This window comes from Pseudochaenichthys georgianus, chromosome 13 (genome assembly GCF_902827115.2).
Source record: "Pseudochaenichthys georgianus chromosome 13, fPseGeo1.2, whole genome shotgun sequence".
Taxonomy (NCBI): domain Eukaryota; kingdom Metazoa; phylum Chordata; class Actinopteri; order Perciformes; family Channichthyidae; genus Pseudochaenichthys; species Pseudochaenichthys georgianus.
In genome coordinates, this window is record NC_047515.1 from 39468794 (window position 1) to 39480852 (window position 12059).

The 12059-nt window shown below is 42.3% G+C and overlaps 1 protein-coding gene across 1 annotated transcript; it reads right to left on the bottom strand.

Moving 5' to 3' along the window:
- Nucleotides 1–382: 382 nt before the first annotated feature.
- slc19a3b (solute carrier family 19 member 3b) lies at nucleotides 383–9670 on the bottom strand. The gene is made up of 8 exons (XM_034096768.1): nucleotides 9521–9670; nucleotides 7748–7927; nucleotides 7319–7484; nucleotides 6752–7049; nucleotides 3641–3792; nucleotides 1289–1481; nucleotides 767–908; nucleotides 383–535 (listed from the first exon to the last, which is right to left on the bottom strand). The coding sequence occupies exons 1-8, from the start codon at nucleotides 9668–9670 to the stop codon at nucleotides 383–385; spliced, it is 1434 nt and encodes a 477-aa protein (XP_033952659.1).
- Nucleotides 9671–12059: the final 2389 nt, after the last annotated feature.

The following is a 12059-nucleotide window of genomic DNA, read 5'->3' on the forward strand; positions in this document are numbered from 1 at the left end:
TTAAACACTGAGTGGCATTTTTGCTCGCATGTAAAATGATTAAATTATATGTTTTCCAATGTGTAGATCAACTCCCTCCAGTGTGAAGTATCGCCTACACTGAGATCTACGGAAGAGGATAAGGGCCACGTGTGATTTATTTTAGATTTAACCAAAAGAGATTTTTATTTTCGTTTTGAGATTAAAATCACAATTCTGACTTTTTTGTGAGAATTCGGAAATGTTTCTACTTTTGTTAAAATCTCACAAATAGTTCACACGTTGCTCTAATCCCATCCGTAGACAGCATTGAAAAATTACCATTGTATTCCTCAGGGAACCGATGGAACAATCACCTGCTTGTTTTAATATTATTTAGACTGTAACAGTTTATTGATGTTGTTCAGAAACGCTCCGCAGAGATCACATCCCCACTGGACTCGTGTTCCTTGCTTTGTGTGAGTTCAGGATTTCTCTGATGTGTGCAGGCGGTGTATGTCCCTCGGATCAGAAAGAGCGCTGAGATGAAGGCGTAGTAGCTGCCGTAGATGATGAACTGCAGGGAGAGCACTCAGTCATCCAAATCATCATTACTTTAGTCATGCACTGCATACATTTTCAAGAAACCTGTCTACATGTAATAGCGAAGGATAACCACAAGGTGTCGCCCTCTATTCACATTTTAGTTATCCAAAATACATCTTACGTTCTTCCTCCAATTGGAGTTACATTCCTTGTGTTCTGTCATTGAAATAAAAAGGACAGAAATGATTCCTGACGCACACACCTGTGTCACAATGTCCAGTCCCAGCGTGGCTTCATCAACGACCACAAGTGTTATAATGGTCTGTAGTAAAAAGGCTACAAAAGTGTTGATACCGAAAGCCAAAGCGTAGCACTCCATGGAGAGGTTAGATGCAATCTGAAATCTAAAAAGATAAGTTATTAATATTTCAAAAAGAAAAAACGTGAGGAATAAAACTAAGTACGTTTACTTAATTAATGTACTTGAGTAACATGCTGAGGTGCTTGCACTTCACTTTATGCTACTTAGTACTTTTACTCCACTACATTTGTAAGGCAATTTTTACTTTCACTCTACTACATTCATTTTATGGTGTTAAGCTCCAGCTCCATCTTCTCCCCCTTGAATACAACATAGTAATCCAATACAGTGTTAGCTACCCAGAATAAACTAAATAAAATGGAGAAATCAGATCCACCACTGGTTCCTCCATATGCAGATATCTTTTTTTTTTTTTTTTTTTAAATAAGAAACGGACATGGTGATATTCCACAGTGAGCTTACGTTGTGATAGTAATGAGGAGCATGTAGCAGGACTTGAATATGACATAGCCAGCGTAGCACGCCCAGATGCTGCTGGTGAGCGCCATGAGAAACACAGCACCCGTCGCCACTGCAGAGAACAAGCCCAGCGCCAGCTCCCCCCACACCGCCCAGGTCACCTTCAGGTGGCCCACGGAGAAGGCTGCTACAGCACCTGTCCCACAGAGCAGAAGGGGTTATTAATCATCGGTAAGGTATTCCCGTGGACAACACCTCCTCCATGCTTCATTCATCCTTACACTTATTTATTTGAACGCATTTATATGCACACACGTTTCTTTAGCCTCCGCAGCTTTCACCCGGCTCTTGGAATCCACTATCAGCAATAATCTGAGAATCCATTAACTCCTATCTCTATCTCCTTAATTGAAGGAATTACTCGTCTTCTTCTCATGCTGAGCCAGGTTGAGCGTAAACCAAAAGCCATGGTGCTGCCATTCCCTTTCTAAATTCACGTGTTCCAAGTTTTCAATAGCAAGCTATAGGTCCACGTTCCATCAGACATAGCCGTTTTTAATTACATTGTTTTTGCTCTTTTTTTCCACTTTACTCGATAAAATGTGCTTGTGCTGCAGTCCCCATAAAACATGCACAATCAAGGGTTAACCATGTAACCCATGTGAAAGCAACCTGCACTGCATGTATACGACTTTCACTCGCACCTGCACATACTTTCATGTAACTACTCTTACGTATTATGTTCATTCAGCTGATCAGTGTTTTATCGTATTTTTATTTTTATTTAATTGTTTATTTGGCAGGGACCATGCACAGTAATGAACACTTAAAACATTCAAATGTGTCAACAGTGCCAGATTTAGCTTTGAGCTAATTTCCATCCGCAGTCCCTCACATAAAACATTTAAGAAAAGTACATTTTACAAACATAGCAAAAACAAAATACATGATATGCAAAAAGTGCAAAATAGTAAGAGCAGCATACACAAGTATTTACCACATGGCAGTACAATATAGCAGCAACGACAGTATGTTAGTATTGTTATTTCTATTCATATTCTTAAGTACAAACCCTACCACTCTACACAGACCAATAACATAGTTCAAAGGGTCCTATTCTGCTCATTTTCAGGTTCATATCAGTAGTGTCTCTACTTTAAAGAGTCCTCTCCTGCTGATGTTCAGGTGTATATCAGTATGTAGTGTCTCTACTTTAAAGAGTCCTCTCCTGCTGATGTTCAGGTGTATATCAGTATGCAGTGTCTCTACTTTAAAGAGTCCTCTCCTGCTGATGTTCAGGTGTATATCAGTATGCAGTGTCTCTACTTTAAAGAGTCCTCTCCTGCTGATGTCCAGGTGTATATCAGTTTGTAGTGTCTCTACTTTAAAGAGTCCTCTCCTGCTGATGTTCAGGTGTATATCATAGTGTCTCTACTTTAAAGAGTCCTCTCCTGCTGATGTTCAGGTGTATATCAGTATGTAGTGTCTCTACTTTAAAGAGTCCTCTCCTGCTGATGTCCAGGTGTATATCAGTGTGTAGTGTCTCTACTTTAAAGAGTCCTCTCCTGTTGATGTTCAGGTGTATATCAGTATGTAGTGGCTCTACTTTAAAGAGTTCTCCTGCTGATGTTCAGGTGTATATCAGTATGTAGTGTCTCTACTTTAAAGAGTCCTCTCCTGCTGATGTTCAGGTGTATATCAGTATGTAGTGTCTCTACTTTAAAGAGTCCTCTCCTGCTGATGTTCAGGTGTATATCAGTTTGTAGTGTCTCTACTTTAAAGAGTCCTCTCCTGCTGATGTTCAGGTGTATATCAGTATGTAGTGTCTCTACATGTCTCCATGCTTTAATGTTCAAAAAGCTCTTTATTTTTCTCATACTGCCTGTGCTGCAGCACCTCTTTTCACCCTCTGTCTGAAACCAGAGCCCAGTCTGCTCTGATTGGTTAGCTGGCCGGCTCTGTTGTGATTGGTCAACCACTTACAGATGTCCCGCCCCTTAGGATATAATAAACAAAGGAGTCCCATAAACCTAACACACCATAGCAAAGTGAAACTCCCAAAAAGCACATTGGGCTTCTTTAACTTAATTCTTTTGTTTTACTTATCTTATCTTCTGTGAGATTTCAGTGTCAAAAAGGCAACTTTCACTATTTTTTACAGGTGCTTTTGTGCATATTATTCTGAGCAAACTCCCAACTTTAGTTCATGATTGTTCATCCTGTTTTGACATGATGATACTGAATCAGAATGAATAGGCTCAAATATGTTCCAACCAGAAATAGGAGCACCAAAATGTATCTTTCTTTCTTTATGTTTATCTCTCTCTATTATTACAGACTTAAAGCGATTCCTACCCACAAGGGAGCAGGCAGCCTCCACCGCCCCGTTGTAGATGGATGATGTAGCAGATGGCTCTATGTGGTCCCACATGAGCTGGACGTAGTTGAAAATCTGCTCGTATCCAGCTGTGGCCAGAGCCCACCACAGAGACCAATAGATGACATTCCTGCACGGTGGTCATTATTTAAACTGATTGTAATCAGGATGAAGAGATGATGTGTTCATTTGCTGCAGTAAAATACATTGAACTATCATAAAGACGTGCCAAACGAGTGTATGCTCACTAAAGTATGGGGGTTATTCCCTATCTTTATTCAAGAGCGTGGTATTTAAATTTGAGAGCATACTTTATTGATTTCTTTCCCTCAAACCCTGTCCTCACACTCAAATAGTGCCTGCTTGCACTTAGATTTGCTCTGCTTCTGCTCAAACTGTACGCTTGCACTCAGATATATTGCTGTTTACAGATTTGTTCTGCTCTCAGATTTATTCTGTGTGCGCTCGAAACTTTTGTGCAACAATCCTATCCCTCAACCAACAGGAGGCCAGGTGTCCTTGCGGGTGCGTTCACTTTACTTATTACAGCGTCCCGTAAGTGCGGTTACTCTTTGGTTTATAAACTCCCGCCCTCCACGGCTTTAAAACATAATATGTACTTCACTGTACAACTTTTTTTGGGGGGGGTAAGCACAGTTAGTATATATATACCATAGACTGTATCAGGGTTTCCGTTAGCCGGTAATTACCGGTTTTTAGCTGGTAACATTTATAAAATACCGGTAAATTCAAAACCTGACGGTCAAAATGTCTGGTAATAATTAGGGAGGCTCCGATCGATCGGCCGCCGGTCATTATCGTCGATATTCACTCTTAATAGTTTGATCGGTGCTCTCTATAGAGGCCGATCAGGAGAGCTGGATCTGATCGATATGGACATAAACGCGAGTGAAGTGTAACCGGAGCGAGAGAGAGATCAGATCAGCTGCTGAGTCTGACCGAGACACGCAGCTCTGCAGGATCACCTGAAGCCCCGCCCACTGTTTAGCGCGCTGCAGGAGCTGCTTGAGAAACTGACGGGCTGTCAGGAGAGAGAGGGAGAGGGGGAGGGAGAGGATCCGTTTCTCCCGTGTTATTATTCAAAGTTGATGTAAACTTCTGAATAATGTACGTTATCTACTACAAGTAGTTTGTTTGAATGTAATAATTATGTTGTTTGTTGTTTGTGGAATCATTTATTGAAAAATGAATCTGAATTTTTCGATCTGTTACGATTATAAACTGAAGCAATATAAAAATGAGCCCGTGAACTGAGTTTTAAACTGAAGCATATCTGCTCATAGTCCGGTAATTACCTGCTAACGGAAACTCTGCTACACAACTATTATTATTATTGAAATATGACCGGTAAGTTTCAAATTAGTCCGGTAAAATAAATTCTGCCCGGACATTTAACCGGCGAGAAAAAATCCTAGCGGAAACCCTGGACTGTATATATAAATGGACGTAGTGTCCGTGACGTCACCCATAGGATTCTGCAGAGTTGCCGTGAAGCCCTTAGTAGGCGGAGTCGGCCACTAACGGCTCGACTGTGACGTCAGAGTCTAATCCCGCCTGCTCCAAATAAGGGCAAAGAGGCGGAAGTAAACAGAGCTAGCTCAGGATAAGAAGCTAAGCTAACATGAAATACATGCATACCAAGTTACTGCTAACAGTGTAGTTCCCCTATATAAACGTTACATTCATAATCAAATGAGACAATCTGCAAGAGAATTAGCTATATATTGTTATTCTTAATGCTTGTCATTCACACGTTGAGACTCCACCACCCGGACCTAACGGAGCCGCAGTGGGCTAGCTCCGGGACGCCGGCTGGAGCTAGCCCCCTGCGGCTCCGTTAGCTCCGGCGGCCACCACTGGGATAATTGGGTCCCCTATTAACATTTGCTCCCGTTTAGCATTATGGGCGTCATAGCCATAGACTATAAAAGTCTTACCCAAGGCTGAATCATAAACTAAAATGTATATGTATGCATAAAGAGTTATGTCCTTAGCTGGCTAATAAGTAACAAGCTAAGCTACCAAGCACACAAACACCTGCGAACGGGGTTAACATGTATAATATTATCATTTTAGACTTCTTGGAAGTTCTGTTAGTACGTTCAAGCGCACAGCACGACATTTTAATTGTCTGGTATTTGTAACAATATTGCCTAAAAGGCACAATCACCGAACACGGCTAAAGCTAAAGGGTCAAGTACAGTACTATGACTAACTAACGTTGTAGCCTCTATGGTTGTAGCCTAGCAGAGTGGACAAGTTGCTGTTAGCTGACAGTGAGGCATGTACGTGTCCATCAAGGTGACCACGCCCTAATGTATGCAAACACTTTAAGACCTAATATAAATAAAAGGGTCGTGTTAGAAAACAATTCACTCACAGATTCATAATCATGAAGGTGTAATCTAACTATATCGATAATAATATTTATTGCATCCATGGGTAGCAACATGTTTCTGCTGTAAAGTTGGGCATTTTAACATGGGGGTCTATGGAAATTGCTCCTTTTTGCAGCCAGTCCCTAGCGGCCCATGTATGAACTGCAGTGTGTGGCACTTCCGTATTGGCTTCCCGGCTGTTCCCCAGAGTTTGCCGCTTGATATATACCTTACATAATAGCTACGTTCAGTGACGAACTGGGACTAAAATAAAACAAGTGCATGCTATGTTATAAAGCCGTGGAGGGCGGGAGTTTATAAACCAAAGTAACCGCCCTTACGGGACGCTGTAATAACTAAAGCGAACGCATCCGCAAGGACACCTGGCCTCCTATTGGTTGAGGGATTTTGACAGGATTGTTGCACAAAAGTTTCGAGCGCGCACAGAATAAATCTGAGAGCAGAACAAATCTGTAAACAGCAATATATCTGAGTGCAAGCGCACAGTTTGAGCAGAAGCAGAGCAAATCTAAGTGCAAGCAGGCACTATTTGAGTGCGAGGACAGGGTTTGAGGGAAAGAAATCAATAAAGTATGCTCTCAAATTTAAATACCACGCTCTTGAATAAAGATAGGGAATAACCCCCATACTAAAGGTTCATGGTTAAAATATATGAGAGAAATAAATTGCCTTGAAGAATACGTCTCCCTGAAGCTCTTCCAGAGTAGATGGCCTGCAGTGGCCATATTTCCCCAGCTGTGCCATCCTCCGCTGCCATCAAGCTCCATCTTCTCTTTCCTGGAGCCGACCTCCTCCTTATCCATCACTGCTCCCAGAGGCCCGGTCTGATGGGAACTGGAGCCCACAGCTGCATCCTTTTTCCCTTTGAAGAACAGACCCCTCTGGGGCATGGGCAACCAGAAGGAGATGAGGAGAGCCATGCTTACAGTCCTCAGAGTGATCGCATTAAGGTAGAATAAATCCAATTCTGTGGATTAGAGTTCATACTTCATCAGTGCTCGCTCGAATTGTTGAAGACATTCCGTAAAAAGGAAATCTTTATCTGTCTTTAAGAGTATCCATTATCTAAATCGGCCTCAAATACAGATATTTATCTAATATTTGTTTATGTATATTCAGTTAGGCTATCTGATCATCTTCATATGTTTACGGCAAAAACAAATCGGAATATTCTTTCAATTTTTTTTCAAGAATCAAGAAAAATCTCATTGCTCTTCTTATCGGTAAAGGCCCTACCTGCCACGGAGACCAGCACTTGGGCCAGGCTCGCTCCAAACGTATATCCAACCAGCATGGCACTGCGCACGTAGCCAGTGGCTCTTTGGTAATTCTCAATGGGAATCACGCTGTAGATGTAGGAAAGGTAGGCCACCTCAGTGGAAGTCACTACAGCATAGTTGACCTGTTGGTTGGATGCAACAGTTTAAATGAGAGCCTATGATGAAGCACCTTTTAACAGCAATGCACAACATGTTGTAATCTATCTTTAGAAGTTAGTTGACGGTGGTAAATGCGCTGCAGCCCAAAACTGATCCAATAGGGAAAACGCACTGCCGCTTCCAAAATAAAGCTCAAAACTGAACAAAAAAAGGATTTAAAAAAAGTAACATGATGAGAGACATAATAATAATAATCATCTTTATATTCATCAGTTGTATTGTGTACCTGAAGGAAGACCATAGCGAGCAGCCCTGGGGCGAAGCAGAGCAGGACGTAGTTGGTGACCAGGAAGAGACCCTGCACCACGACGAGGGGCTTGTGCCTCAGGAAGTCCGTCAGGAGGAAGACGGGCAAAAGACACGCCAGCTTGGAGTAGGTCCAGATCGGGAACAGGTAGTTGGTCACCTATCAGATACAGTGGTGGGAAGTAACTCAGGACATCACTGTACTTAAGTACTATGTTGTCATCCTTTACTTGACTATTTCCATTTGATGCTACTTTACACTTCCCTAACATTTTGAACAGTGATTGTACTTTTTACTCCACTACAGTTATTTGACCCTTATAGTTACCAGCTACCAGGGGCGGACTGGGGGGAAAAGTGGCCCGGGGATTAATTGACAGACAGGCCCACTTAATGCGCGGCATGTATCGGCCGGCCGGCGACGAAAGTATGTTAATTAACAAAAAAAACCTATGCCTTTAATGTTATTTTGGACAATTATTCATATAGTAATCACATTTAGCCCTTGAGTTGCCTAGAGCAAAATAGTTACGGCATATATTTAGTGATTTTAATGTTAACAGATCATTGATGCAATAACATTTGGAACCAATTTGCCTGACTTGACACATGGAATAAAACATGGGCGACGTACGAAGCATCCTCAATGTGGGTGAGACAATTTAGCAGGGGGTGTGGGCAGGTGGTGGACCTCCCCTCCTCTAGGGGGGTCCGGGGGCAAGCTCCCCCGGGAAGATTTTTTTTTTAAATGTTGAAGTTAAATGCATCAATCTGGTCCACTTTGAGAGCAAAGTTAGGGACTAAATCTATGGCAGTCAGTAGGGGACTGTGAGCCGTAGGGTCGCCGGTTCAAGTCCCCGACCAGACCTATTTGGAGTGTGGACTTCTACTTGGAGAGGTCCCAGTTCACCTCCTGCCCTGCCGTGGTGCCCTTGAGCAAGGCACCAGACAAGGCTGTACCTTTAGTAATGAATATTAAATGTTGTGAGGAAATCTTTCCACCAATAATTCCAATAAGTAATCCAAAATGTATTCACTTCAGGTTTACGAAAGTAACTGTAATCAGATTACTCGTTTTTCAAATGTAACACGAGCTGAATACAGTTACTTGATGTTTGTATTCTGATTACGTAACGCCGTTACATGTATTCCGTTACAACCCAACCCTGGCCACACCCCACTGGGCTGGGCTGGGCTGGGCCAGAACACTTACAAATGTGGGCCGGTAGGATTTTTTTGGCCCTCCGGCCCACACACAGCACCGGCCCACTGGGGAAACTCCCGGTAATCCCAATGGCCAGTCCGCCCCTGCCAGCTACTGTTTACATAAAACACACATGACATTTCTATGTGATACAATGCAGTACATTACTACCAATATATTTTAAAAAAGTAGGAAGGAATAATGTATTATTCTATAATATTATAATATTTTCAAAACAGCCATGGGTACTTTTTGATTTTGATACTTGAAGTTCATTTAGCCGGCGATCATTCTACTTAATAAGAAACATTATGAATTCAGGACTTTCACTTGTAATGAAGTATTTTCAGAGCAGAGTATTTCTACTTTTACTTAAGTAAAGGATCTAAATACGTCTTTCACCACTAACTAAATATCCTGATATTGTTTTTGCCTCCTGTCTAGAGCCGGCAGAGCAGAAGAGATCTAAGAGCTGCTAATAAAATATAAGTCCTCGACATGCCTTCAGTGACTCTACGTGTGGTTCATGTACGGGTCTGACATGCTTACCACTTCTCCAGAGATGTTATTGTTTGGTCCCATCAGGTATGGTGTGAGAAAAGGCTCTGCTACTCTGCAGTAGGCAAAGAACCCATAAAGCGACAGGACTGCAGTGTGATAAGCCCAGCTGGAGGACTTCAGTTTAGCCCAGCTCCCCATGGTTTTACCTCAGCAGAATCTCAGATTGTCTTTAAAGTTTGATTTCCCGTAACTTGAGCACATAATAAAGTCTTATATCTGTACTGTCCCTCTATTTATCAAGCTGTCAGTAGTTATAGTAGCTAGAATATACAGATGTATAATCTGTGTGAGTCACAGTTTATGAGCGGTAGACTTCAACCTGTTGGGAAACAGAAGGAAGCTGGGAGTGATTCAGTGGACTTTCTTCAGGTTTCACTATCAGTAGCCTACCACTAGTGAAATGTAACTAAGTGCATTTACTTTTAAATTCAGTATGTGTATTTAGTAGTATTTCTACTTTAAACCCTTAATCAGTACAAGCCACAAGTCTCCCATTGATCATTTCAGACAAGAGATAATTTAAGAGAGAAATTACATTTGGGACCCAGGAGATAGCGCCATTTGAGGAGACGATCTACCGCGCCGGCAGTGGACCCAGGCCCGGTTATACGGGGGTGCATAAGGGTGCATTGCAAGAAAAAAAAAAAAATCCTCACAGGAGATCAAGGGGTTAAAAAGTCGGGCTGATTGACAGAGTGGCAGCTGTCTGAAATCAGTCTCTAATTGCTAATCAGCTTCGCTGCATCTTTAAAAGCAACGCACCTGAAAGAAGGGCAGGAATCCAAGCTGGAAAGGGACAAACTAAAGAGCGTGCGTCCAGCAGCAGCAACGAACCAGCAGAATAAACGTTGAAGAAGCAGCACTGGTGCAGCCATAAAAAGCTGGAGAAGCGGCCGGTGAGAGACGAACTGTGTGTTTAGTTAAGAATCATACAACTTGCCGTTCGTGGCGCACGTTAGAACGTGCGCTCTAGTTCCGTGTCGTTTGTTTGATGTCCTCAAGCTAAAGCAACATGAGTGTTGATTTAAAAACGAGTGTTTTGTTTATTCAGAGATGTAGATTGGTAAAAACGGTTTGCATGCTGCTAAGAATTCAGTCTATATTTGCATTTTTAATTAGACTGCATAAGTTAAAAACTGTTTAAAACATAATTTATAAAAATACATTAAGAAAGTAAGAACAATATTCACAAGTGTTAAAAAGTATATGTAAAGCATGTATTTTTCCATTTATTATTTGATGTGTATTGTATTTACAGTAATTCTTTTTATTTTTCATTTAAGGTTTTTTACCTTACAACTTACAACTTACAACATAAGCTGTACTGCAACAACAAATACCAAAGTAAAGAAAAACTCAAAAGAAACAAAGTTGTGGTCATTGTACGAGTGAAACCCAGTGAAAACCTCCTATGGACTGTACCATCCCTTTCAAGCGGGGACAACTGCAAATATACCCAAGGGCTTGACAGTAAAAAACCGAGGCTGTAAGCTGGAACAGTGAAAACAGTGACCTGGAAGAAGATACAATACCACCCTGCAAACAGTCAGTGGACCCAAATCCAACATGGTTGATCAAACAGTCAGGAAAACAGTTGAGCAGCTCAAAAATGAGCGGACTGCAGCAAAACGATCCTTCACACGACTAGCGAACAGTATCATCAGAACTCACGACGGCATGTCAGAAGACCAGCTCCAAGATGGCTTCAATAAACTCTCCATGGGAGCCGACAAAGTCATGGAAACCAATGACGAAGTCATGGCAGAGGTCATTGCAGTAAAGGAGGCAGAGCTGAAAGAGGAGGAGTCAGTCGAACTAACCGAACAGCAAGAAGCCGACATAGCAAGGACCACAAATGTATGTGACTTGAAGCTGAAGGAGGTTGGAGAGCTACTTAGAGACATGCTTTGGCAAAAGTTTGGAGATAAACTGTGCACAGCTGTAGAACTAGCAGAAGCTGAGTGTGAGCGTGTCGCTCGAGTACGTCCTGATGGCAACCATGAGGCCTACGAATTCATGCTCAGCCATCTGAAGTCACTAGTGGGGACCGCGAAGGAAGCTCATTGCAAGTGGCAGCAGTGGGTTCCAGTGGAAAACCAGAAGGAGTTCCGCAATCGGTTGAGAGACATCGAACGGGAAGCAACCAGTCTGGTTTCCAGAAAGGCTGAGTTCATCATGGCGAGACGACAGGAAGACACAAGGTCAGGATCAACAAGTACTGCCAGTCATCCCATCTTTACCCCAAGCATTAGGCTAAAACCCACAGCTCTCCCCAGATTCTCTGGCTACAAGCGTGATTTTCACAGGTGGAGAAGAGACTGGGAGTCGCTCCAAAAACAGGGAGAACCAACAGGCTCCAGAGAAGTGAAAAAGATACAGTTGCTAGACAGTCTCGATGACAGGATCAAGAAAGACTTTCACCTCACTACTTATAACACCGCAGATGACATTCTCCGTGTCTTGGAGAACCGCTATGGCAATCGAACGGCTATTGCCATTGAAATAGTGGAAGACTGTCAGAAGTAGC

Coding starts and splice junctions, on each gene's coding strand:
- slc19a3b (XM_034096768.1), bottom strand. CDS start 9,670: ATGGGGAGCTGGGCTAAACTGAAGTCCTCCAGCTGGGCTTATCACACT. Junction 7,485..7,747: donor TCGCTATGGTCTTCCTTCAG/GTACACAATACA, acceptor TCCAACCAACAG/GTCAACTATGCTGTAGTGAC. Junction 7,050..7,318: donor AGTGCTGGTCTCCGTGGCAG/GTAGGGCCTTTA, acceptor TCTAATCCACAG/AATTGGATTTATTCTACCTT.